This window comes from Amblyomma mixtum, chromosome 4 (assembly GCF_055824585.1).
Source record: "Amblyomma mixtum isolate Tamu chromosome 4, ASM5582458v1, whole genome shotgun sequence".
Lineage (NCBI taxonomy): Eukaryota > Metazoa > Arthropoda > Arachnida > Ixodida > Ixodidae > Amblyomma > Amblyomma mixtum.
Window position 1 is genome coordinate 44,561,635 of NC_143015.1, and position 24,625 is coordinate 44,586,259.

General features: G+C 46.4%; 1 protein-coding gene, 1 long non-coding RNA gene and 2 pseudogenes across 2 annotated transcripts; 3 read left to right on the forward strand and 1 right to left on the reverse strand.

Moving 5' to 3' along the window:
• The first annotated feature begins 468 nt into the window (after positions 1–468).
• LOC149346369 (uncharacterized) lies at positions 469–1,722 on the forward strand. Its single transcript, XM_089541310.1, has one exon. It carries the CDS (start codon positions 469–471, stop codon positions 1,720–1,722), a length of 1,254 nt encoding a protein of 417 aa, XP_089397436.1.
• A 2,322-nt stretch (positions 1,723–4,044) lies between these two features.
• On the forward strand, positions 4,045–5,407 carry LOC149346370 (uncharacterized; annotated as a pseudogene).
• Positions 5,408–6,461: 1,054 nt separating this feature from the next.
• LOC149346371 (uncharacterized) lies at positions 6,462–17,493 on the forward strand (annotated as a pseudogene).
• Positions 17,494–17,851: 358 nt separating this feature from the next.
• Positions 17,852–23,402, reverse strand: LOC149346372 (uncharacterized). Its single transcript, XR_016292372.1, has 3 exons — positions 23,180–23,402; positions 20,744–20,822; positions 17,852–18,042 (listed from the first exon to the last, which is right to left on the reverse strand). It is a non-coding gene; the product is annotated as an uncharacterized LOC149346372 (long non-coding RNA).
• Positions 23,403–24,625: the final 1,223 nt, after the last annotated feature.

The following is a 24,625-nucleotide window of genomic DNA, read 5'->3' on the forward strand; positions in this document are numbered from 1 at the left end:
TATAATAAGCAGCGAGACGCTTTTATAGGTGATGTTAATATGAGCCCTGATTTAGAACACCTGGTGCCTAGTGATCGAGATGATTACCTCACAAACTCGCTGCTATGCTTTCTTATTTGTGGCCTGGCTGCACATCTTAAGATATCGGTTGGGTATTTTTTCACCAAGTGCTGCACAGGACCTGACCTTGCTGCAACCATCATCCATGTTGTAAAAAAGACTGAACTATTGGGTTTCGAAATTGTCCGCCTTGTGACTGATAATCACAAAACAAATGTCTCGGCAATGGAAATTTTGTGTAAGGGACAGCAAAGCACATCAGCACCACATCCAGCAAATTCTTCCAGGCGCCTTTTCATGGCATTTGATCAGTGCCACATCTTGAAAAATGTGAGGTCTCAGTTTCTTGCGAAGTCCATGGGTGGACACAAAGAGATCTCATCAGCTCCCTTAAAGGAGCTCTACAAGATGCAGAAGGGGTCAACAGTGAAACCAATGAGGTTTCTGACCCGCAAACATTTGTACCCCACAAATATAGAAAAAATGAGCGTCAGACATGCCGCACAGATCTTTTCGCCCCCTGTCACAGCTGCACTGCAGTACATGAAGGATCAGGCAGGCCACACTTGCGACATTGAGTTCGCAACAGTTGGCCCAACTGTGGAATTTATGGTTGCGATGCACAAGTGGTTTGTTCTAATGGATGTTAGTAACACGCAGCAACATATCCATAAGAATGATCCTGACACTCGGCACTTCACTGATCCAAATGACTCTAGGTTGGAATGGCTGGAGAAAACCTTCCTGGACTATCTGAAAAGGCTAAAGGATGAAAGTCACCCTGATAGCTTCTTGAGCAAAGAGACTTACCACGCACTGATGCTTACCACAACCTCAAATGTCATGTGCATCAGGTTCCTGCTCAATGAAAAAAAATTCATCTTTGTGCTAACACGAAAATTCTCTAGTGACCCAATTGAGGCACTATTTGGATTTCTTCGGAGAACAGCAGGGTGCAACGACGCTATGGACGTAAGAAGTGCGCTATCTGGCCTTGAAAAAATATTGAAGAGCGGCATCGTTTCTTCATCATTGCAAAGCAATGTAAATGCTTCAACATCATTCTGTGCTGCCACAGCAATTTCAAGCCCCAGCACCCTGAACGCTAACCACCCAGACAAGAAGTTTTTTCCACTGGCAGCAGAAAATAGGCTGCAAGAGGTGTGTGTTAGGCAGAATCAATGGCTTCCCAATCCAGAGATTGCCAGCTTAGCTCTGATAGGAGGATATTTGGCCCGTGTTGTGGCAGAGAAGCGGTGCTGCGAAGGCTGCAATGAAATTGTTGAGAAGCCTAAAGGAAATGCTCCTGTGGATGGCCTCATTGCTTACCAAGACAGGGGAGGACTGAAGTACCCGACCAAAGAGCTAGTTTCTGTTTTGATAAGCCTCAAGAGGTTTGTGGACATTGTGCTTGATTACAGGAAAGCAATTGAAAAACCACTGGAAACTAGTGTGGAGCGTGCTGTCAACATTCTGATGGACCTTCCAATCTTGAAATGCAAGAACGAAGACATGGCTCACAGGAAACAGTTTTTACAGCTTTTATGCCGCAAGTTTATTAAGCCGCTGCTGAGCAATCACGCCGTGAACATCACAGACACGAACTCTGTGGCAAAAATGTACGCGAAAAAGCCATTGTCGCGTAAGGTGCTCAAACTGTAAGGAGTGGACGTCGTGTTGCTTTTGTCATTTCTAATGTTATGTGATTTTGTCAACTGTACCGAAAATATAATCTCCCTGCCTTGTATTTGTGTCGTCATCATTTGTCATTCATGAAGCTGAGAAACATAAAAGCATTCATTGCTCAGGATAAAGTGGCATATACTAAACGAAAGCGCGTTGCATAGCTTTTTGTGAAAAACAACGGCAGAGCTAGTGAATGAGCCAGTTTAAACCCAGTCGTAAAATCCGCCTGCTTGCGACATATAAGAGTAATGCAAAGTTTTTGTATTCGATAAACCAAAACGTAGCGTGGGAATTCAGCCGATTCAGTAACCTGCACAGCAAGCGTGCAGCGCGGGTGCTGGGCCGGTCATCCAGGGGTTGGCCGGCGATACAACTGGTGGCGCCACACTGCGGCAACGGTGCGAAGCGCGGCGTCTCGCAAGCTCTCATTGTTCGGCGCACGATCTGACCGGCATCTAAAAATAGAGGAGGCGCTGATCAGGGTGTCATCAAAGCTGCCATATTGCAACCTCTCGATCAGGGTGTGATCAAAGCTGCCATATTGCAACCTCTCGATCAGGGTGTGATCAAAGCTGCCATATTGCAACCTCTCGATCAGGGCGTGATCAAAGCTGCCATATTGCAACCTCTCGATCAGGGTGTCATCAAAGCTGCCATATTGCAACCTCTCGATCAGGGCGTGATCAAAGCTGCCATATTGCAACCTCTCGATCAGGGCGTGATCAAAGCTGCCATATTGCAACCTCTCGATCAGGGTGTGATCAAAGCTGCCATATTGCAACCTCTCGATCAGGGCGTGATCAAAGCTGCCATATTGCAACCTCTCGATCAGGGTGTCATCAAAGCTGCCATATTGCAACCTCTCGATCAGGGTGTCATCAAAGCTGCCATATTGCAACCTCTCGATCAGGGTGTCATCAAAGCTGCCATATTGCAACCTCTCGATCAGGGTGTCATCAAAGCTGCCATATTGCAACCTCTCGATCAGGGTGTGATCAAAGCTGCCATATTGCAACCTCTCGATCAGGGTGTGATCAAAGCTGCCATATTGCAACCTCTCGATCAGGGTGTGATCAAAGCTGCCATATTGCAACCTCTCGATCAGGGTGTCATCAGAGCTGCCAAAGCCAAATACAGAAAACGACTAGTTGAATGGCTATTGTTTGACATGCTGCAGAAGCATGACACAACAATCAACATCAGGACAGCAATTGAAATGCTGACTGGCTCATGGAATGCTATTGAGGACGTCACTGTGAAAGGATGCTTCAGAAAAGCAGGTTTTTCATCTCGAGCAGGAAGGCATCAGTGAAGACCCAGCAGAAGAAGAGGTGATGAATGCAAACCAGCCAGAAACTTGGTCCGTAATTTAAAGTAAATTCTGAGAATGCGGCACATTTCAGGGGTTTGTTGAAGCAGATGATAATCTTCCTATTGCTGAGGAACTCACTGATGACAACATAGTGAGGATGGTGCAAGAAGAAAAAGAGGAGGGCAGTACCACGGACGAGTCCGACGATGACATTGATAGAGTACCACCACGGAATTCTGGTGAGGTCATGAGTGTACTTGGCGAAGTTTGCCAACACATACAGCTTTGGCCTAGCGGCCATGAAGCTCTTGGCTTAGTTTCCAAGCTGTAATAAGCAGTACTGAAGAACAGTGTGAACACAGCTCTCAAGCAGACCAGCATTGACAATTATTTCAGCAACAAAAGAATGTGAGAAAGCTGTGGGGTGTGGTCATGAAGTGTGTGGGGGCCCATCAAGTAAATGCTCTTGCAAATGATGTAATAAAGCTTTCACTACATGCTATGGCCTTCTTTTTGCATTCTTTAGCCGCAGGGTGCCTACATACGAAATATGGGCTGGTTACAAAATGAAAACATGCTACCCTGCTAATAAGAGACCTCTCATATATGAGGCACAAAATGCTCCCTGGTGCATGTACCTTACAAAGGGATTCAACTGTATTCACTTGGTTTATGAATATGAGAGCACGAAACATTCCTATCAGCAGTGCTCTCTCGCAGCAAAAAACATGCGATTTTGCTTGCATCCTAGGCTGCAATGATTTGAATGCAAGCAATGGGTGCATTCAAGCAACGCCTCCTGTACTTTTCAAGGCCTGCACCTCAACCTCTGACGTCACTAGCCACCGGCCTAGACCAGCCTGCCCAGCAGCCTGCCCACCGGCCTGCCCAGCAGCGCAGCGCCATCACTCTGCTTGCTTCCTCCGCAGCGTGTTCGTCCGGCTGTTAAGCTTCGCCGCTGTCGCTGAAAACGTGGTTCCTTATTTTGTGTTTTGTGCTACGGCGGCGGCAGCTGAGGTGGATAATTGTTCGCATCGTCGTGTCCTCAACGGCATGGACGATGCCGAACAAGTGCTGTGTGCCGGAATGCACCGGCAATTACGTTACTGGGAAAAAGGTGCAAGTGTTTACGTTCCCCGAAGATGAGTGCACGCTAAAAAACTGGATGCGTGCCATTCCTCGAGAAGACTTCACGCCAAGTGCGTACACCAAGGTAAAACTCTTTCATCAGTATTTATGCGGCTGTTCTTCTTCTACACGCACTGTTTGTTGGAGAATGTCATGCTTGTGCGTGCAGTCTGCAAACAGTCGGACGTGCTGTGAATTTATCACATCGCTGACATCGCCTTAAAAATAGCTAGCCGCTGCTTTTCTGTATCCAAGACGAATGTATTTCTGAAACCCAGATTTTTTCTATGCAGGTGTGCGCTGATCATTTCGACTTGAAATGCATCGAGCAAAAGACAGCGTACACTGATTCAACGACTGGGAAGGTGATTGAGGTGTCATTGCCGGTGCCGCGTTTACGCCGTGGTTCAGTACCCACTATATTTCCGGGCTGCCCTTCGTATTTTTCGAAGGCGCAGCAGACGTTGAGAGAGGCGCCCGATGTCAAAAGGAGCAGGGAGGAAGCTTATCATCTCTCTCGTGCGCTTGAAGACTCTCTTGCTTCGTTCGCAGCCGAGAAGAAAAATTTGTTTTTCAACGCTCGAAGAAATGAAAACATGCCTTCTAGCGCAATCAGTGCCAGAGCCCTGGACTGTAATCTATGAGAGAAAGTGTACAATGTTTTTGAACATAGTGGACAGAAGTGGACCTTGCCTGAGAGCTTCTACAGTGTTTGATGATCTCCGCCTTTGCACATGTTTTCAAGGAGCTTCTACACGAGGCTTGATAGCAGTGTTGTACCCGAAAAGGTTCATGATGTACATTCACTGCTGTTGATTTTGGAAAATCTTTGCTTGTTATCCACTGAAAACCAGGCCGCTGAAAACCAAAGCTGTGAGCACTTATTCACTGCTATAAGTGCGCTTCTTGAGAAGATGGAGATTAGTATTGCACATCAAAAAAAAAAGAGACTGTAAAACTATTAAAAGATCAGTTATTGCTGCTTAGTACAAGTCGCATTCAGTACAATGCACAGCTGATGGTGTCTGCGTGCATTCTGTACACAATATCAGCTCATGCTTATAAGTTCTTCAGAGGTCGAGCACACTGACCTTGCCCCATCCGAGCACTATAAGGAAGGTTTGCTCCTCATTCCAAATGTCTCCCGAAGGCGCAGAGATTCAAGCAGCTGAAGCCCCACGAGCACCACGCCATCTTGATGCTAGACAAAATACACATTAAACCTTGGCTAGATTATAAAGGCGGAAACATTTGTGGTGCTGCAGTCAATTCTAGTGATGCTGCAACATCAGCACGTGTATTCATGATTCAGAGTCTTCTCAGTTGTTTTAAAGAAGTGGCACACATTGTTCCTGTGAAAACAATGACTGCTGACCAGCTGCATGACATTTTGAAGAAGGTTATTCTACGCTTGGAGCATATAGGCTACAAGGTTTTGCCAGCTGTCTCCAACAACAATTCACTGAGCAGAAAAACTATGATGATGTTTTCAAAACCATAAAAATTAAGAATTCTTTACCCACATCCTGCAGACCCTTCACAACCACTTTTTTATGTGGCTGATGCGGTACACCTTTTGAAAAGCATACGGAGTAATTGGATCAATAAAAAAAACCCAGGCACATGTCTTTTTTACCCCCATTTTGACCTGTCCAACAACAGCATCCATCCTGACCGTATCGATTGGGCATCATTTAAGAACGCGGTATGGTATCGGTTGTATGTCCGAGCCCGGATATTGTGAATTATTGGCACAGATTATCCCGTTGAAAATCCTGTGTAAAAGTATAGACCTTTGCAATGAGGCGCTCAAGGGAGCCGCCATATTTGGACTACTGGCGCCGCCTAGCGTCTGCTTGGCGGTGGCACCATGTTGGACTGTCATTGCTCAGCCTGGCTCAGCGCCAACAGCCGGCTCAGCGCTGCTGTTGTTACTGTATTGCTGTTCCTCTGCATCTTCCGTGTTCACAGCGTCGTCTTGCAACTTTTGTGCTAGCCTCACCAGTGTCGAGAACCATCGCCTACACGTCAAGAGACACTTTCTGGCTACCAGCGTCCGTGCGACTGCCGGATTGCGTCGGCGCCGGCAAGCGTTGGCTCAGCGCTGCTGTTGCGGTCTGCATCTGCGTTTCCCTGTGTCGTCTTTCTCCGCAGCGTCGCTGTTTAGCTTCAGTGCTAGACCCACCAGTGTTGAGAGGTGTCGGCTTACGCTTCGAGGCCAACACTTTCTTGTTGTGGGCGCCTGAGGCTGCGAATCCGTCCGCGCGGCTGCCGGATGGCGTCGGCCTCAGCCAGTGTCGGCTTGCCGCCGGACTCCGAGGCACCCGTCGATATCGGAGGTAAGTCATGGTTTAAGCCATCCAACGATTGCTACGTGTGCGGCATTGACGTTGAATACAATCAACACCGTTCTGTACAGTGGTACCGTTTTTGACATGCGGATAGTGCATCGAGGGTCGTGGCTGTGTAAATTCCTGCCAGGCAGTAACGACGGAGAACTTGTGGGGCTAGTTTGTTCATAACAGATTCAAAGAAAGAACTGCGCGAACGAGACATGGACGGTGAAGGGAGCTACGCTTTTGTTTGCCTCTTCACCGTTCATGTCTGTCTTGTTCGCGCAGTTTTCTTTGAATCAGTAACATCTGGCTTAAGAAGCATTGTGTCACTGCACGATATGCACCGCAAGGAGCTACTGGGATCTATGATCATGCTCGCACAGTGCAGTTGGGATCCAGATTCACCGACTATGTGTGACGCTCTGCCGTCTAAAGCAAAGCGCGGAGGCCACACGATCGCTGTTTCCCTTTAACAGCGGACCATACTGTACTTCGTGTAGGCTACAAACACATCTAAAACACGCTTAATGTTTTCGGCCGTCCCTTCTTAAGTTACGTGAAGATAGCACGCGGAAATGCATTCAGATCAGTGTTTGCGCGTACGTCGCGGCTGAACCTGACCTCCCGACTACCGCTGCCAGGTCAGCATACGCGTTCACTCAGAATAAACTGCCAAATCCAGGGAAACTGTCGAGTACAATAATCTGGCGCGTATTCTGTTCCTTCCTTACAAGGCATGAATTACCGACACTTTTAACAGCAGGCAGATGAGATTCTTAAATGTTATTGCCATCGCATATGCAATCTGCCCTGCTACATTCAATACTCAATTTTGTGTTTTCTGTGTGTGTGCATGCAGGCCAACTTACACCCAAATTTGCTTCACTTATGAGTATTTTTCTATGTGTTTTTGTATGAAAGATTGAAACTGATTAACATTGGAGGCATTTTTTTTGTTGTTGTTTCAGACAACCGCACATACAGTCACCCTGATGCAGTCACTGCGTGGTCAGAGGACATTCGTGACTGGCCATGTGTGAATGCTGCAGACATCATCTTCTATCTTGTGGACTCGAAAGCATGCGATTTGCAACAGATGAAGAACTCTCAGTCTCTTGAGTCATACAACTACCGTCAGAGTGGATGGGTGGGGAAAGTTGTTACACACAAGACATCCAGTGATCTGTGTTACGTGAAAGGCACAGTAAGCCCATCTCAAGCTGTGAGTGCAACACCAAGTACTACTTGGGCGTGTGTGAAACAAGAAGGTGAAATCGTAACGGCTGGTTGTACTTGCATGGCAAGAAAAGGGAAAGCATGCAGCCATGTCGGTGCAGTATTGTGGAAAAACGAAATGGCTGTTTCGAAAGGCTTAACCACAACATCTTGCACTGACAGGGCTGCATTGTGGAACAGTGGCACAAAACGCAACGTCCAACCAGCCATGCTTGATGACATAACTTTCAAGGTGCAAAGACAGGTTGTAGATGATCCTCCCTCAAAGCGCCAACGACCATAATTTATGCCAATGACCCGGGAAGAGATCCGCAAATTTCATGCGGAGTCACCGTTCCCCTACCTGTTTGACACCCCAGGTAATTAGAATTGACAATATCCTAAATAGCTTTAACACTTTCTAAATTTATTGTCAGTATCTGACTTGTCTCTACACGACCTTGCAATTAAAAAGCTCGAGCACTGCTGAGTGGTACCAAAAAGCGCAAGTGCAAGCATTTGTCCTTTCTTGTTCTTCTTTTGATATCTCTGGCCGTCATAGAAACTGAACTCTGCATGACAAATTTTGTAATAGTTGCTGGTTGAGGTCTCGACAGCTTTGTCTGTTGTATGAAAACAAGAGTGCTTTTTTGAGAACTGGTATGTAAATAAAATGTATCCTGTAGTTTCATGATCACGTAATACAGCAGGAAAAACATTCACCCCACTGAAGGCTAAGGGGTATAAAGCGCCATAAGAACAGTATCTAAAATTGATGTGAATTACGCCTCAAGAGTTGCTCCACTAAAAAATTATCGGGAAAGGACACTCAAACTGGTTCCTTGACCTATGCCTTGAGGGACAAGGTGGAGAGGAAGTGAAGTGGTAGGCTGCTGCATAATTTCAACCACATAGATAATTTTATGTGCACTAACACTGCACAGCACACAGGTGCCTTTCTGCAGTCTGACTCACCACAAACTAGCTTTAGGGCATGTTTTAAGGCTTAATCTACAAGAGGATGAAACTAGTTGCATGTAGCTAAGTCGCCCACATTGACGATTGCTTGCCTGTTTGAGAGGAAGTCTTTAACGTAGTTGTATGCTCTTTTGCCCGGTTTGATAGCCTGTAACTCTGCTAGCATGGCTTCGTGTTCTAAATTGTCGAAGGCTTTGGTCAGATCCAACGCTAAGACGGCTCTGGTGTCTTTAGCCGGGGTATTGGGGACCAGAATGTGTTCTTTGAGCTGCAGCATGACGTCCTGCGTAGATAGATTGGGTCTGAAGCCTACCATGGTTGCTGGTAGAAGCTCGTTTCCCTCTATGTGCTTTGTGAGCCTGTTTAACATGCAGACGACATTAAGCTATGGATAAAGAAAGGCAGCGATGCGGAGGTAGAAGCAGCGCTACAAGCATGGGCCAACATAGTAACCGAAGTTGCTAAAAGAGCCGGACTGGCCTGCTCTCCTTCCAAATCCGAGCTGCTCATCAACCCCCCCCCTTTCGGCCAGGGAAAGTCATCAAAACATCAAACTAAAGATAGACAACCTTGACATACCAACGGTCAAAGAAGTCAGGATCTTGGTAAAGCGACTGCAACGCAATAGGCAAAACTCTGCCTTCATCAGAAATATGACTAACAACGTTGACCAAACAGCTAGGCTCATCAAGAGGGTCACCAGCAAAAACAAAGGACTGAAAGAAAAAGAAACGATAATGTTAGTGCAAGCCTTTGTGCTCAGCCGCATATGCTATGCACTCCCATATCTCAGACTCACGCAAAAGGAAAGAAATAGGATAGATGCTCTAATAAGCAGGCCACACAAAGTGGCTTTGAGGCTACCACCCAACACCCCAACAGCTAGGCTCATGGGTCTAGGCGTAATAAATACGGCGGAAGAAATCATTGAGGCGCACTTGACAGGGCAGATAACACGACTCTCCAAAACTGCAGTCGTCAGAAAAATTCTAAAAAGTGTCAATGTGAAATGCAGGCCGAACTCACCTCAAATCATAGATCTCGATGGGGAAATAAGGGAACGTATTATAATACCACCCCTTCCAAAAAACATGCATCCCTCTCACATCAGCAGAAGGAAAGCCCGTGCAGCAAATATGCACAATAAACTTAAAGACGACAGGTTAGCGCTGTAGGTCGACGCTGCCGAGTACAGGCACAAAGAGGCATATGTTGTGGCTACAGCTGACCACAAAGGAGAATGCATAGCAGCTGCGACCATACCAGCGAAAAGTCCGGAAGAAGCAGAAGAAGTAGCAATAGCATATGCCATGTGCATAAAAGTCTCGCCGGAAAAGAGCCTAATAAGCGACTCAAAAACTGCGATAAATAACTTCATAAAAGGCAGAGTACATTCCCCAGCCGCAAAACTAATTAGCAAATACCGCCTAGAAACTCGAGTCAAAATAATATGGGCCCCCGCACATTCAGGCCTCCCACGGAACGAAAAGGTCAACAACATAGCCCGAGAACTAACTATCCGGGCAGGACCAGATGCGTTCTCAAACAACGGGGCCAGCTCAGCGAGGGACCATCTGCTCACTTTTAGGGAAATCAAGACTTTCTATCAAAGCAGCAGACTGGTATATCCCCCTCCCAACCCCACGCTCACGCAAGAGCAAGCAACCCCTCTCAGGCAGCTCCAAACGCACACATTCCCATGTCCCGCAACGCTAGCCAAAATTCACCCAGATATATACCCTGCAGAACGAAAAAGCTGCGGAGAGTATGCTAACCTGAACGACATCATGTGAGCCTGCAGTAAAAACCCTTTAAGCGGAATAACCACAGAGGAGCAGTGGGAGACCGCGCTGTGCAGCTCGGACCTGTGGCAGCAAAAGTTGCTCACAGAGCGAGCTGATCAGGTCGCTGAGATCCAAGAGATCAAGGCCACCAAGCGACAGTACGTAGCCCGCCTACGCCAGAAGAGAGCCTTCCTCTTTAAAGACTATAGATAAAGTTTATTCTCTCCCTCTCTAGTTGCATGTAATTGATTTGTGATGTCTTGTATTTTATGCAGGCACTCTTCTGTACGAGGAGACATTTCATCCACAAGTACAGCAGCAAGTGCCTCCACCACCAGCCAGTGATGGAATTGAACACGGGGATCACGGTAGCGAAAGCTGCACGGTGTGCAATGATTTCTATAAAAAGTATGTGGTGCTGAGGTGCTACAGGCAGAAACTGCTACACAAGCAATGCCGCTGTGGTTTTGTTCCCGCAAGCTGCGTTTAACTGCGTCCAATGTCGGCAAAGTTCCGAAAAGGGAAAGCACAGGATGCGAGAAGGCAGCAATGAGGATGCTTCCGCCCAGTTTTTCTGGCAATGCTGCCACCAAGTATGGCAAGCAGATGGAGCCTGTTGCCCGTAAACAGTTTTCAGAAAAGACTGGGCTGACTGTAAAACAAACAGGGACTGTGGTGAACACTGAGCTGTGCCGTGGCTTTCTGCCAGTCCTGATGGAGTTATTGAAGGGATGGATGCCATTCTTGAAATCAAATGTCCCAACATGAATGACTGCGTACCACTAATCAGCAGTGGCAAGTATGATGTACGTCTCAACAAAGAGGCAGAACTTGAGCTCCAAGACAGTGGGCCAAATGGCTATTACAGCCAGGTCCAGTTTCAGATGTTTTGTACAAAGACCCGGGTATGTTTTTTTTTATGTATGGAGCGTTGAAAATGACGTTATTGTTGAAGTGCCTTTTGATGACAAGTACATAACACAGACTTTACCGCGGCTGAAAAAAATTTATTTTTCAGAGCTCCTTCCTTGATTGTCAGATTTGCACGCCAGTGGTAGAATGGATGTACTTCATCGGTACAACCATATTTGCTACCTGTAGTTAAATGCATACATCTACACCCTTTTTAAGGAATACATGGCCCAAGGGGTTTGCTTCTAAGCCATGTTTTGGGCTGTCTAGCACATTAAGGCATTCCAGGTTCTTGAGGTTTGCTTTATGGGGGTTTAACATCCCAAAGCAACTCTGGCTTTGAGGGACGCCGTAGTGAAGGGCTCTGGAAATTTCGACCACCTGGGGGTTCTTTAAAGGGATGCTGAAAGGTTTCCCAAAAAAATTGAGTGAAGAGATGCACTTTACAGTTTTCCATCCTCGGAATTCGAATTTCTCATCGAAATTAGGCAAAGGAAAGCGCAAACCTATTTTATTTTGGCGAAAAGTGCCGCAGCAGCCTCGGGCCAGCTCGCGCGCCTCGTTGCCGCCTGTGATTGGCTGGGCGCCTCGTGACGTAAACACTGGCGTTGGCTCGGTGAGCCCGGCTCGGTCGCCGCCGATTTAGTACATGAAGCACGGCGCGCGGTGTTTCGGTTGTTGGTTTGATGCTTATATCACGATGGAACACATCGAAGATTACCAGGAGGATCTTGGCGTCATCCCCTACATGTACGAACCCATCGCAAAGAGCAAACCGCTCCAAGGAAGCAACGATGCTGGCGCAAGCGGTGCTTTTGGCTTGCAAGAAAGCGAAGTGTCAGCATCTCCACTTGTTGGAAATGTCCATTGGTAAGCATACTTTTCTAGCCAAACTTCATTCAGAGATACAATAAATTAATTTTGAAGCGAGCAAATGTAGTATAGCACTGCTCCACGAAATTTTCCTAATGCAATGTAAGCGGGATGCGATCGTCGGCATTGTTGTCTTGCCACTTGTCGGTGCTGCCGCAAATCTGCTTGTAATCCACACAGACCATTGACAAGCGCAAGAAGTTATCAAGCTCTTTTTGCACGCAAATTTTATGCTGGCATCGCTTCATGGTCGCTGCGTGCCGGCTCGGTTCATAACACACGCGAAAGACAGAAGTTCGCGGCGCTTTGCGGCAGAACTCGTCGAGGTGACAAACGTGCGCCTTCCGTTCTGCGTGCCAAGATGGGATCTGGCAGTAAATTGAAATCCTTGTTTAGGCGAGTTGCTTCATACTGCAAGCCCTTGTAGGAATATCTCCATCCGTTTGCGGCCGCCTTTATCGTGCTGTTCTCAGTGATTTTTTTCACTAACTCGATGGCCTCGTGCTGCAACCGAGCAGGCCGAATCGCAAGGCTGGCTGTAGCACACGTGGCGCACAATTATATAATATTATTATTAATGTATGAAGCCATGCTGCACTCGGCAATTTTTTACGACTACATGTGTTATTATAAAGGTATTCCTGGCAGAGCACTTTACTGGTATTGGCTGCATTAGAACTTGAACAGACTTGTTAGCCTTGTCATCACTTTTAGAAAAGTTCGATGCAGGGTCCTCAGCAGCGTCTGCCAGTGGCATTCGACTTGTTGCACAGTCCTGATTTGTACTGCTGTTTGGTGTGGATTTTTGACTGCCTGGGTGGTGTGCAGCCTCCAGGTGTGATGTCATTTTCCATGCACTCTTCATTTGCCCTATCGTCTGGTGCGCAGTCTTGATCTTGCAGCAGTTCGGCAAGAAACTGAAAGGCTTAAGCCACATGATGTTATTGTTCCAAACAGAACAAAAGTGTGCTTCAGTATGAGTAAAATCTGCTGGTTTATTTCATAAAGCATTTTGTTGATTGGCGAGCTCCGTGCGAAGTGAGATCATTTATTATATACCAGGTGTTCCTTTAGAAGGTCCAAAATTTATTTTAAAAAATGGGTAACTAACCTTGTATTAATTTTATCCCTGGGGCTATATTGGGGGATACGGCAGACACCAGTAATAGGCAGAAGGCTTCCATTAGCTCACTAAACTGCATATCTTAATTAAATTTTTATTTTCATATTATGTTGTATTTCATGTTATGTTGTATTTGCAGATTTGGAGCACCTCCTGCAAGTACTGTAGCCAAGCAAAAAAAGATCTCTCTAAAAACCCTGACAGGCAACTTCAAGCGCTAACACAGAACCAGCGGCCACGTCCGACATAGATTGCTCAAAAAAAAAGTGTACGCTTTGGGGCCGGACTGCAAGCGCCATGACTGCGCACATTGGGCGCTGACGAGGCTGCTATCAGCCAGGCCCCAGGCGAAAGCAAATTGAAAACGAAACGCCGCGCGCCCGTATACCAGAAACATCTGCAAACAGTTTTCTCGGCGCTCCGACCACGAAGAAAAATGTGCCGCGTACTACTCCCTATGTTCTCGCCACTGAGGGCTACGCATGAATCCTAGAATATCTGAGCTCCAACATAACTGAGTAAAGAGTCTGCATATAACGTCTTTTCACGTGCTCGCTTACCGAACGAAGTTCTCTGCTCACGCGCGGCGCGCAGTCTCCGGTTGTGAGGCGCACTTCGCGTCGCTCCACCTCTTGCAGTATTAGTAGCTGTTTAACGATTTTTATTCAGCCAAAAAATTCAGGGCCGAGCTCTGATATGAGTAATGCTGTACGAGATGCATGATGCATGCCTGCAAGCATAACAGCTAAGCACTTATTTTGTAAGCTGCAGTTTGCTGCCGTCCTGACATTCTCATTCCAGCGCCGTTCATCTCACTACTACCGAAAGTCTTGCATCCACGAAATTACGCGCCATACACTACACAGAACACCGGTTCGCGCAGTCAAATTCTCATAGAGTTAATACACAAATTCTTATCTCGAGCTTCCTCCTTTTCGCGAAAGCTGGCCTCGGTGGTGGTGACGAGCTCCTGTGCGCGAAGACAGACGGTATTGCGCCGGGTTTCAGTCCAGCTGACTTTGTTGACAGGCCCAATGAACGCATTATCGACAGGCTATGGTTATAGTCTTCTTCACGAAAGTGGTCAGAGCATAGCACTGTAGTCTTTTAGGGCTTGAAATCCCTTCGCTTCACAGCAGCGACCCACCTCGCGGAAAGCTTTCTTATTCTTCGGGAAATTATGAAAGACCACATCGTCGCGGTCGCTGGTGTTAGTGCAGCCGAAGGCTGCGCAGAACGCCGGCATGATGGTCCACCGCTTCACTCGATGCTGCCCACGTTTCTGTACGTCACCACAAACATAAAAAAGCACAAATACAGGAACACACGGCAGATCGAAGCAGCTTACGATGGCACGCACGCAGAAACAAGCACGGTCGCGGAGGCTGCGTGGCGACGGAACACCAATGTTTACGTCACCACCCCACGGTTTCCGGTTTCGGCTCGCATCGTCAGGGTCATCTGCTGCGCTCGTCGGACGGTGGGGGGCGGAGCTACCGCGCAATTTTAAACGGCGATTACGTCGCTCCTAAGTGATTAATCTGCAAAAAAATTTTAGCCGCATGATTTTTAAGGTTCCCACATCCATAAGTGAGCATCTTAATGAATTCGAAAATCTCTTCAGCTTCCCTTTAACATGCACTGACAAGGCTGAGGAACAGAATGAAGTGACAACTCAGAGGCGGCAAAAAAAAAGAAAGACAGCTCCAGCTATTCAGCAGGATCGTTTTAAACCTGGAAATGTCAACTTTCGAGGGCCATTTTCTCTGAATTATTTATTTTTTTCCTTGTATGGCTGCTCATCCCAGCATATCTCAGAAACCACTCATCGGATTTCTGTGTGGTCTTCTTTTTACCCTATACATATATAAATTATGGGGGGCAAGAAAAGCCAATTTATTGAAGATATTGTGTTTGGAATTGTTGATAAATAAAATTTGGTTGATTAGTGCATATCTAAGTAGTAATTAAATTCAGTGCTGTACTAAATTTTTTTACCAAAGAAATTTTGAAGGGCCTTGTTGTTGCCTGAGGTGCCTATCCAGGAATTATCATAAATTAGCTGCATAGTTACAACACATTCTGCAAATTCTCCTGGCCTGTCCCAAAGAACCAAAGTAAACCACCTCGATATACTCCTGTAACTTCAGAACCAGAGGGCAGAACTCTATGAAACTTAGTAATTCTTCAGGTGCTTATGCTGTGAGCCTACCCTGAAAATTTCATCAAGATATCTCTAGAAACAAAAAAGTTGGTGTTCTCTCAATCTTCTAAGGCCATTTTCTCGGAATCAATATTTTGCCTGGCGTGGCTGCTAGGGAAAGCCATATCTTGGGAACCACTTATCAGAATTTCATGGGGTTTCTCTTGCACCATACCTGAATAAATTTCTGAGGGCAAGACAAGCCCATTTTTTTTTTTTAAGATATTGTCTCTGGAATTTGTAATAAACAATTAAAATTTGGTTAATGAAGGTCTAATAAGTAACACTAAATTCAGGGCTGTGCTAAAATTTTTCAGCAAAGAAATTTACAAAAAGGGCCTTGTCTTGCCCTGGGGTACCTATCCAGGAATGACTATGCTGAATTTCAAAGTTCCAGCACATTTTGCAGATTCTCCAGGCATGTCCCAAGGAACCCATGAAAACTACCTTGATATACTCCTATAACTTGAGAACCAGAGGGCACAGCTCCATGAAACTTGGTAGTTCTTCAAATGTTTGTGCTACAAGCTTACCCTGAAAATTTCATCGAGATGTCCCAAGAAATAAAAAAGTTGATGCTCAAGGGTAGCCTCCCCCCTTAAGGCACGTGATAAAAATGGCGTCGCCTGGTTGGTTCCGGCAAGCTAGCCCAGAAATGCGAACGCCCGGCGGCGCCATTTTGTCTTTCAGCCGACCACACTAGTGCAACGCGAGAACCATGCCAGGAGACGCAAAGAAGTACCACTCTGTGCAAAGTTTGGGCGAAAGAAACCGAAGAGATGCGTTGATAATGCGACATTGTTGCATACTGTGCAACAAGCAAGTGCCAGTGCTACGGGATTGTGTGACGATCCCGCTGCAGGCGGCGATGCTTCTCCGATTCAGCTGGATAACGGCGCCGTTCTTCGTGCCGACAGCAGTTGTGTACGAATTCACACCGCGCCTGTCACTAACAGTGACATAACACAAGTGAGTGCCCGTGAGCAGGCTACGCTCGATCGACTGGCATCGACCCCGGCGACGGCTTGATGCGTCCACAGAATCGGACACAGACGGCACAGCCTCCTATGCGGCAATTGACCTCAGCATTGTGAACATCCTTCTGGATTCAGTGCGGTGCAAAACGTGTCGCGGATGCGTGAGGTTAATTACCAGCGACCAGAAACTGATCACCGTGAAACTGATCGTGCTGTGTGACAACTGCAGTGAGATTGCGGCCGAGTGGAACTCACGGAGGGTTGACGGCGAGAAAAGATGCAATCCTTTCGAGCTCAATGTTCTGGCTAGTCGAGCAATGGTGTCGACCAGTAACGGCCAGACAGCAATGAATGATATCTTGTCAGCGATGGGGTTGTCGCGGCACAGGATGCATAACAAGACGTTTCCACGGCATCTGAAGAACACTCTGCAACCTGCTGCTACCCGAGCATCCACGGCCGCTATGGCACAGGCCGTGCAGGCAGTAGCGAAAATATACGATGACTTGTGTTTTGGGCACAGGGGGAACATTGCCGTGTGCTACGACGGCACATGGATGACGTGCGGGCACTCATCACATATAGGCGTCGATGCCGTGGTGTAACTCTTCACTGGTTATGTATGTGCTTGATTATGTGGTGCTGTCAAACTTTTGTCTGGGCTGCAAAACTGGTCCCAAGCCAAACACTGACCGCTACGAACTTTGGAAATCGCGCCACCAGTGCCAAAAAAACACCAACTGCAAGGCTGGTCAAATGGAGGTAGAGGCAGGCAAACTTCTATTTGAAAGGTCTCTGCAGCGCCACAACATGCGCTACACAACCATGTTATGCGATGGGGACAGTCGCACATTCAGTGCCCTTCAAGATGCGGCAATCTATGGCTATATTGAAATAGTTAAGTAGATGCCTCTGCATAATACAGCTGGGTTCATATGCAGGCTGCATTGATGTGACATGATGATGGCCTCCTAAACATTGTCGTATGTCTGTATGAACAAAGGAACAGATACCAGTCATGTCATTCATGTTGCCTTCCCATTCGTTTCTGCACCATGCAGTCCACTTGAAAAGTGACCTGCGAGCCGCACATCTCATCCAGTGCATTTCGTATTCATAAAAACTGAGCTGCCCCAACCAGGATCAAACGGGTGATGACGTGCTTAGCAGCTGAATGCTTGAGCTACAGAGGTCCTGTGGTACGTAGCTCTGACTAACAGCAGACCTCTACATGCAAAGATCAGAAACCTGTACTCACCGAAGGTGCATTGCAAAATGTGGTCACCTCCCTAGGGAACCTACTTGTTGCAGCAGTTGAGGCAGTCGTCCTTGAGGTGCCCTGCTTGAAGAGCCCGAGTGGGGGGCCATGCACTGAGCCCCCAGGGGAACTGGCCACTGCTTGGGCTGTGCTCGCCACGACAGAAGAGGAGCAGATGGGGTTTTGCTGCCCTCAACCTGCAAGGTGGTGGCCAGATTAGAGCAAGGAAAAAGGAAAACACAAAGGAATACTCAAATGTGCACACTGTGGCTCACAGCTACTAATAAGGTAGGAAACTCTAGGATGGCAGCAATCACCATCTTATAGTTTCACTTTTCCTAATTTATTGGCTTGCTAAGTTCTAGTGCTACACATTTTTAAATGCATTCTCTCTTCGTGCACTGTGACGTGATTGGCCGAAATCACTTTGCAGCAGCTTTTGGAACAGCCAAAGGTGCGTTTTGCTGCAAAAAGTGAGCGTTTGGCGCACATTACAGCCACATAAAACCAAGGAGAGCATAAGGGTATGCTTTTTTGTATCGCTGATCAGTGGGATATCAACTGCTGTAAGTATTTTTCAAAGGGAAATACTATTTAAAACAAAGTAGCATAAAAAAACAACCACATGCCGCTGGAAAGATCCCAACCACTGATCTTTGCATCTCGCGCAATGTGCTCTATCAACTAAACTAAACAGCTGCACCCCCATATCTATATACCAGGTGTTTCTAAAGCCAATAGACATAATTTTTTAAGTCGGGAACGATGCGTCAGTGCTGGTAGTCTGCGCAGGTAGTTTGTGTAGCAAGACAGGTGTTCTGTCCGTGACAGAGTGCAGTTTTAAAAATAAAGAGATAAAACTCATGAGTTTTTTAATGTTTGTCTTACGGCACAAGATTACATAGCAAAATTGATGGCCGTCAACACTGAAGGCAAACGAAGTATCGCAGTTCCTTTCATCAAATCTTAAACACGCACTGTTCTTCTAAGTTGGCTTTCCCACACTGGGCATGCGCACTGGCGTGCGCATGCACGCCAGTGCATGGACAAGCATGCCTCTTTCTGACAGGGCAAAGAAGCGAACCCCAAAAGTGATGCCCCCTGAGAACTTTGTGGTAGCTTGCCATTTCCCCACTTCGGCCGAGCAAGGACGTGGAAGTCAACCAAAAATGAATCTAAATTTCACCTGCCGAACAGTAATAAGATATTTTTAGATAGAGTAGCGTCCATTTTAGTTGCCACACCCAAAGCTCATACAGCACAGTGATGTATGCCTCGTTGGCGAAAGTTTTAGTAGACCACGGCTGCCTCTCCACCCAAGAAATTCAAAACACTGTGGCGCCATCTATATACACCATCTATATACACAAGCTAAAAGTGCATGGCCAATGATGTGAAGGGAGTGTTACTTTTCATTGAAGGGAACAGTGGAGAGAGAGCTAACTATAATAAAACACAACGAACACTCCAGAAAGAAAAATCACTCTCATCATCATCATCAGCCTGACTACGCCCACTGCAGGGCAAAGGCCTTTCCCATGTCTCTCCGGCTAACCCTGTCCTTTGCCAGGTGCGGATACCATATCTCCAAAAACTTCTTAACCTCATCAGCCCGCCTAACTTTCTGCCGTACCCTGCTACGCTTACCTTCTCTTGGAATCCACTCCGTTACCCTTAAGGACCAGCGGTTATCTTGCCTTCGCATTGCATGCCCTGCCCAAGCCCATTTCTTCCTCTTGATTTCAACTAGGATATCATTAACGTGCGTTTGTTCTCTCACCCACTGCGCCCACTTCCAATCTAATGTTACACCTATAATTTTTCTTTCCATAGCAGTTCACTGTGCACTTGAACAACTAAGCGATATTTTACCTAGATGTGGTCACGTGGTAGACTACACCGTAATTGCGTGTTTCACCACAAGAAGGCTTTTTATGAGATTTTCAATGCCAAATTATATTTATAAATCCTCATTTCTCTCTGATACTACAGTGCTCAAACCTTTCAATATGAGGCTCGATCTTTACATTTCTGACAATCTCTTGATAACTTTTAATAAGTGGTTGGTTCCTTTACGGTTATTGCATCAAAACTTCAGTCACAAAGAAAATGAGGAAAGGAAATAAAAGAAAAGCAACTAATGTGTCAGCTCATTCTTTGCTGACGCATTGAACGAGTTTTATTCCATGCTTACCAGCGCAAGCTTAGGCATAGGTTAACTTCACAACAGGAGCAACTAGCAAATACAGCTTTCATGCTTCAACGTAGTCACGTGAGAATGATCACCATCAAGTGAAAGAAGCTTGCTGCTTTGAGAGCTTTGCTGCTTGTCTCTCATACGAGCATCGAGCGGGGAGGACTGGCTGGGTGTCGGGCAGTGAGGCAGTCTCTGAGCGTTCCAGTGTCGATGCACTGTTGCCGGCGTTTTCCACGTTGGCCTTCAACGCTACCGCAGCGTCAGCGTCTGTGGGCTCCCAGCACGGTTCCCAGGTCTGGTAGCCCGGGTACGCCATGTAGGCGCCAGAGGCGGCCCGTGTGGAGCAGCTGACGGATGTACGGAGAAGAGTGGCGCCTGGGCCTGGTGGTTGAGGCTCTCGACGACGGATGTCCGGGTCTGGTGGCCCGGACGTCTGCGGCTGAGGCCCAAGCCCGGTAACTCGGGGAGCCAGCAGAACTCGTCCACGTCCGTCGCCCACCGCGCTCTTCTCTTCTCTGCCACGTAATCCTCTTCTACCTGTCCCGGCGTTCCCCTCCGCACGCGCTCCTCGTGCTTTTTCTTCTTCTCCTCACAAACGACGCTGGGTGGCGCTATCTCCTTACAAGCACGCAGAAGCTACGCGCAAAGTTGCACCACAATAGTGACTTCCGACAGAGACTGATAAAATGGCGCACACATACCAGCTTGCTCGCCCAGATGGCCTGTCACCGTGGGTGTGAAGAGCGATTCCTTGTGGCTTTTCTCTCGAAAAAGCCAAAACTGCATGGGCAAACAGGTCAGTATATTAGGAAGGATGCACCGAGCATATCTCATGGAGTTCCGTCACCGTTGTGTTTTCACTTTCACTCCCCCATGTAGAAAACAAAGCAAACAAACACCGCAGCTGAATAGCAGCTCAGGTTTCCCCTGCCCCAGCTGGTTGTACAACCACGAGAAATGGGTGGTTGCACAATTAGAGGCACAACGGTCTGAAATGTGCCAAATTAAAGCACGGGTAGTAAGTCTACCGGAATGCTAAAAAATAAATTCTGTAGCGCATGAAATATCTGAAAAAAATAATAATAACAATAATAAATCTCTATGATATGATACAATCAGTTTTGTCATCAAGCCAGAATTGATGACCATCCATAGTCTGTATTGGTTTTATGTTGCTTTTTTTTTTTTGCTCACTCGATTATGTACCAAATGTATGATTGTATTAATGAATACTTTGATACGTGTTTGAACACATGTTTTGAAGGCCAGAGTTGGCTTTCTTCCGTTTTCTGTTTTTCATTTGATGTGATTCCGCATATGAATGCTGATTTCTTGTCTTTTAAACCTGATTGCTGGCTTTTGTTTTATTGTGTTGTTAACTTGCATCTTGTTATTTATGAATCCACTCCTGTAACAGTCCCAAGAAGGGACTAACAGTATGTTCAAATAAATAAAAATAAAAAAAAATAAATTCCTAGCCAGAAGACTTGGACTGGCACAGCCACATAGCACACAGAGACAGGAAACAGACTGAGATGTGAAGAAGGGTAGGAGCCTCTGATACTTATATTTTCTACCTCACAAATTCGCGACATACAGATCAAGAAAATGACTCTTAAAAAAGAGAAAGCATACATACATCAATGAGAATCTAGCGTCTCATTACAAAAAGCTGTTATGCATGGCAGAGAAGTTGGCTGGAGAGAAAGGCTACAAATTTGTATGGGCTTGAACGGGAACTTCTATTAAAAACAAGAAGGAATAAGTGTAATCAGAATAGAGATTGAGGACAACTTAGCCAACATTAGATAGTCTGGATAAGGAGCAACTCTCCATAGAAGATTGGAAGGTACTCATGATTACATTATCAAAGAAGAACCAAGGGCCAAACAAACACTACGAGAGAACAAACACTTGCCTTGAAGACTACGAAAACATCAAGATCTTCTTAAGATATATTTGGAAAAATGTCTCTGCATTGGACATTATTATCTTAACAGAAACAAATGCTAGCGGTAGTACAGAAAATATATATCAAAAAGATAATTTCCAACAATGCAGTCTATGCCGAGAAGACAAAAAGGGTGGAGGAGTTTTGATCTATGTGAAATGCAACTGGTCCTGTGAGCAGAAACTACTGCCAGTTTGGGAAGTTGAAATGATGTTGCTCACAGCTGAAGAGGGAAGTCACATTTTTTGCCATTTGTGTCGTCAGTCGGCAGTTGTAGAAGGAAACTCACCATCAAGCACAAGGTGAATCTGGGAGACCTCGTAGATTGAACTGCCAGTGTCTCTACACAAAGTACACAAGCACATGCATATTTACGAGCGCTCGCTCAAAGACGATAGCAAACATGAAAGGTAACATTTTCTTGGCGCATTTTAGAAGGGCAACGAGTTTTAACTGCGTGTTTACGGGCCTTCACGCCCGCGCATAGTGCAATCAGCTACATTGAATGCTTAGTATTACAGCACTTGGTCGTAGGCCCACCCTGACAGGTGCTCCGTTTCGTCCCATCCACTTGCAGCGTCCGTGAACTAAACAGTTTCTAGTACGGCTGCCTCGACCATAATGTTGAGATAGTTTGGCTGCATAACACTTGTGCACGTGGGTTCGATAAAAACATAATCGCGGGATCAATCCCGGCCGCAGTGGTCACATTTCGATGGAGGCGAGATGGTAGAAACCAGTGTACTGTGCGATGTCAGTTCACGTTAGAGAACCACAGGTGGTCGAAATTTTCCGGACCGCTCCTTTAAAACGGCGTCCCTCATAGCCCGAGTCGCCTTGGGACATCAAACCCCCACAAAGCAAACCAAATTGAAATGCAAGCGCGGGCACTGATGGCCTGCTCCTGCTCAAGCTATAAAAGTGCGAAGTACGAAACTATAAAAGTACACAAGAAGTATGAAGTACATTATTTAATCAACAATTTCGTGCTGCGTGATCGCATGCGAAGAATGTCACAACAAAGGCATCGACAGCACCGGTAAGCCGGCTGCGCACTTGCCTGCTACGACATACGAGACTCCTAACTGCCAAAAGCTCACTTTCGAAAGTAATACGCTGAACTTTTTCTTCTAAAATCATCTCACACCGCTACGATTAGTAGAGGGATGAGGACAAAAGTACTCACGGCAGGTCCGCAAGTCGCGAACTGGTGTCGGAACGGACGGTGCGCGGCAGGCTGGAGAAATTGAGCCACGTGGTGTTCTAAGTCATCTCAAACATTTTCACTGCTTACAGGTGATGCCGATTACACGCTTCGTGTGAAATGTCGCACGTAACTCACTTCAGCACTGGTTACCATGTGCTATGCTACGGATCGCACCAACCCAAACTTTTGCATCGAACTTCGCGGTGGCCTTCTAGCAGACTCAAGCGCGTCAAGACAACAAGGAAAAGCGATAGTGTAGCACTTCCCAGGTGACGCTAGTGAAAAGATAATTTTCTCCAATTTCAAAGGAAGTGTTGTTTGAACGAAATATGTTCGGAAAAGTCAGGCTTGTGAATACCAAATATCAATGGTAGGTTTTTTAGTTACGAGAACAAATTTCAAACTTTAAGTGCTGTTTTCTGTCACTGCTAAAAGCAAAGTTCTTAGACAGTTTCAGTTTCGCAGCTCCCTATACTCGCCGCTTGATGGCGTGCCTATAGTGGACGTCGCTGGAACTAACGGCGCTGCAGTCGCGCTTTTCTACGCATCTCGCGCGTCGTCTGCTACACCCTCGTAGAGACGGTTGGCGCCGCGCCCATACCTGCAGGTTAATTATTTTTTTCCTGCGTGACCAAACAAGAATATGGCATAACTGCTGTTGGTACGTGTCGAAAAGCTGTTCCGCTTGGAGGGCAGAAGGGTACAACCTATGGGGTTGGGGCGAACAATATCTGAAGGAGGCACGCACGATCGGCGCGCTTCGCCTTTTAGGTGTCTATAGTCCCAACCTTCTCGTGTGTGTCATTGTATATATTATGTTCTCTCTGGCGGTTATAGCACTTCACACCAACCTGTGCAACGAAATAATCTACCGTTTCTTGTGTTCATTAGGTTCGAATAATTGAACGTGATCTGAATAAGGTAAGACAAACTTGTTTAAATGTTTCATTGTACAGCTCTTTTACGGCACATCGTTCGTTAAACTGCGCCATTTTTAAAAACAATTTATCGATCTCTTGAGGAGAAAATTATTTTAAATGTCAAACGCTTCCATGGAAAGAGAAAAAAAAACGTCTTGCTTTGTAAAAAGCGTTCCATTAATGGTGCTTAAAGCAGTTTTGCTCTCTTTCTCGCTGACTGCACTTAAGCAGTTACCAGCATTTCAGAGTTCATTTTCCTGGAAAAAAGTGCATCCTCATGATGACGTAAAACTTGATCACTTTAGGAGTGACTTCTGTAGTGTTTGTAATCGGCATCTAACCGAATGTTAGCACTCTGTTGGTCACTATGAGAAGAATAAAACATGGCGGCTTAAGTAACAGGCTCGCTTTATCAGTATCGCCCAATCTAATCAATCGGGCCCTATCACAGTCTCCGGGAACACTAAGACTTCCTGGCAGTGAGCATGACAACCGACTGCAGGCA

What these genes read in the sequence shown, in the direction of transcription:
- LOC149346369 (XM_089541310.1), top strand. Translation starts at nt 469, where the DNA reads ATGCAGAAGGGGTCAACAGTGAAACCAATGAGGTTTCTGACCCGCAAA.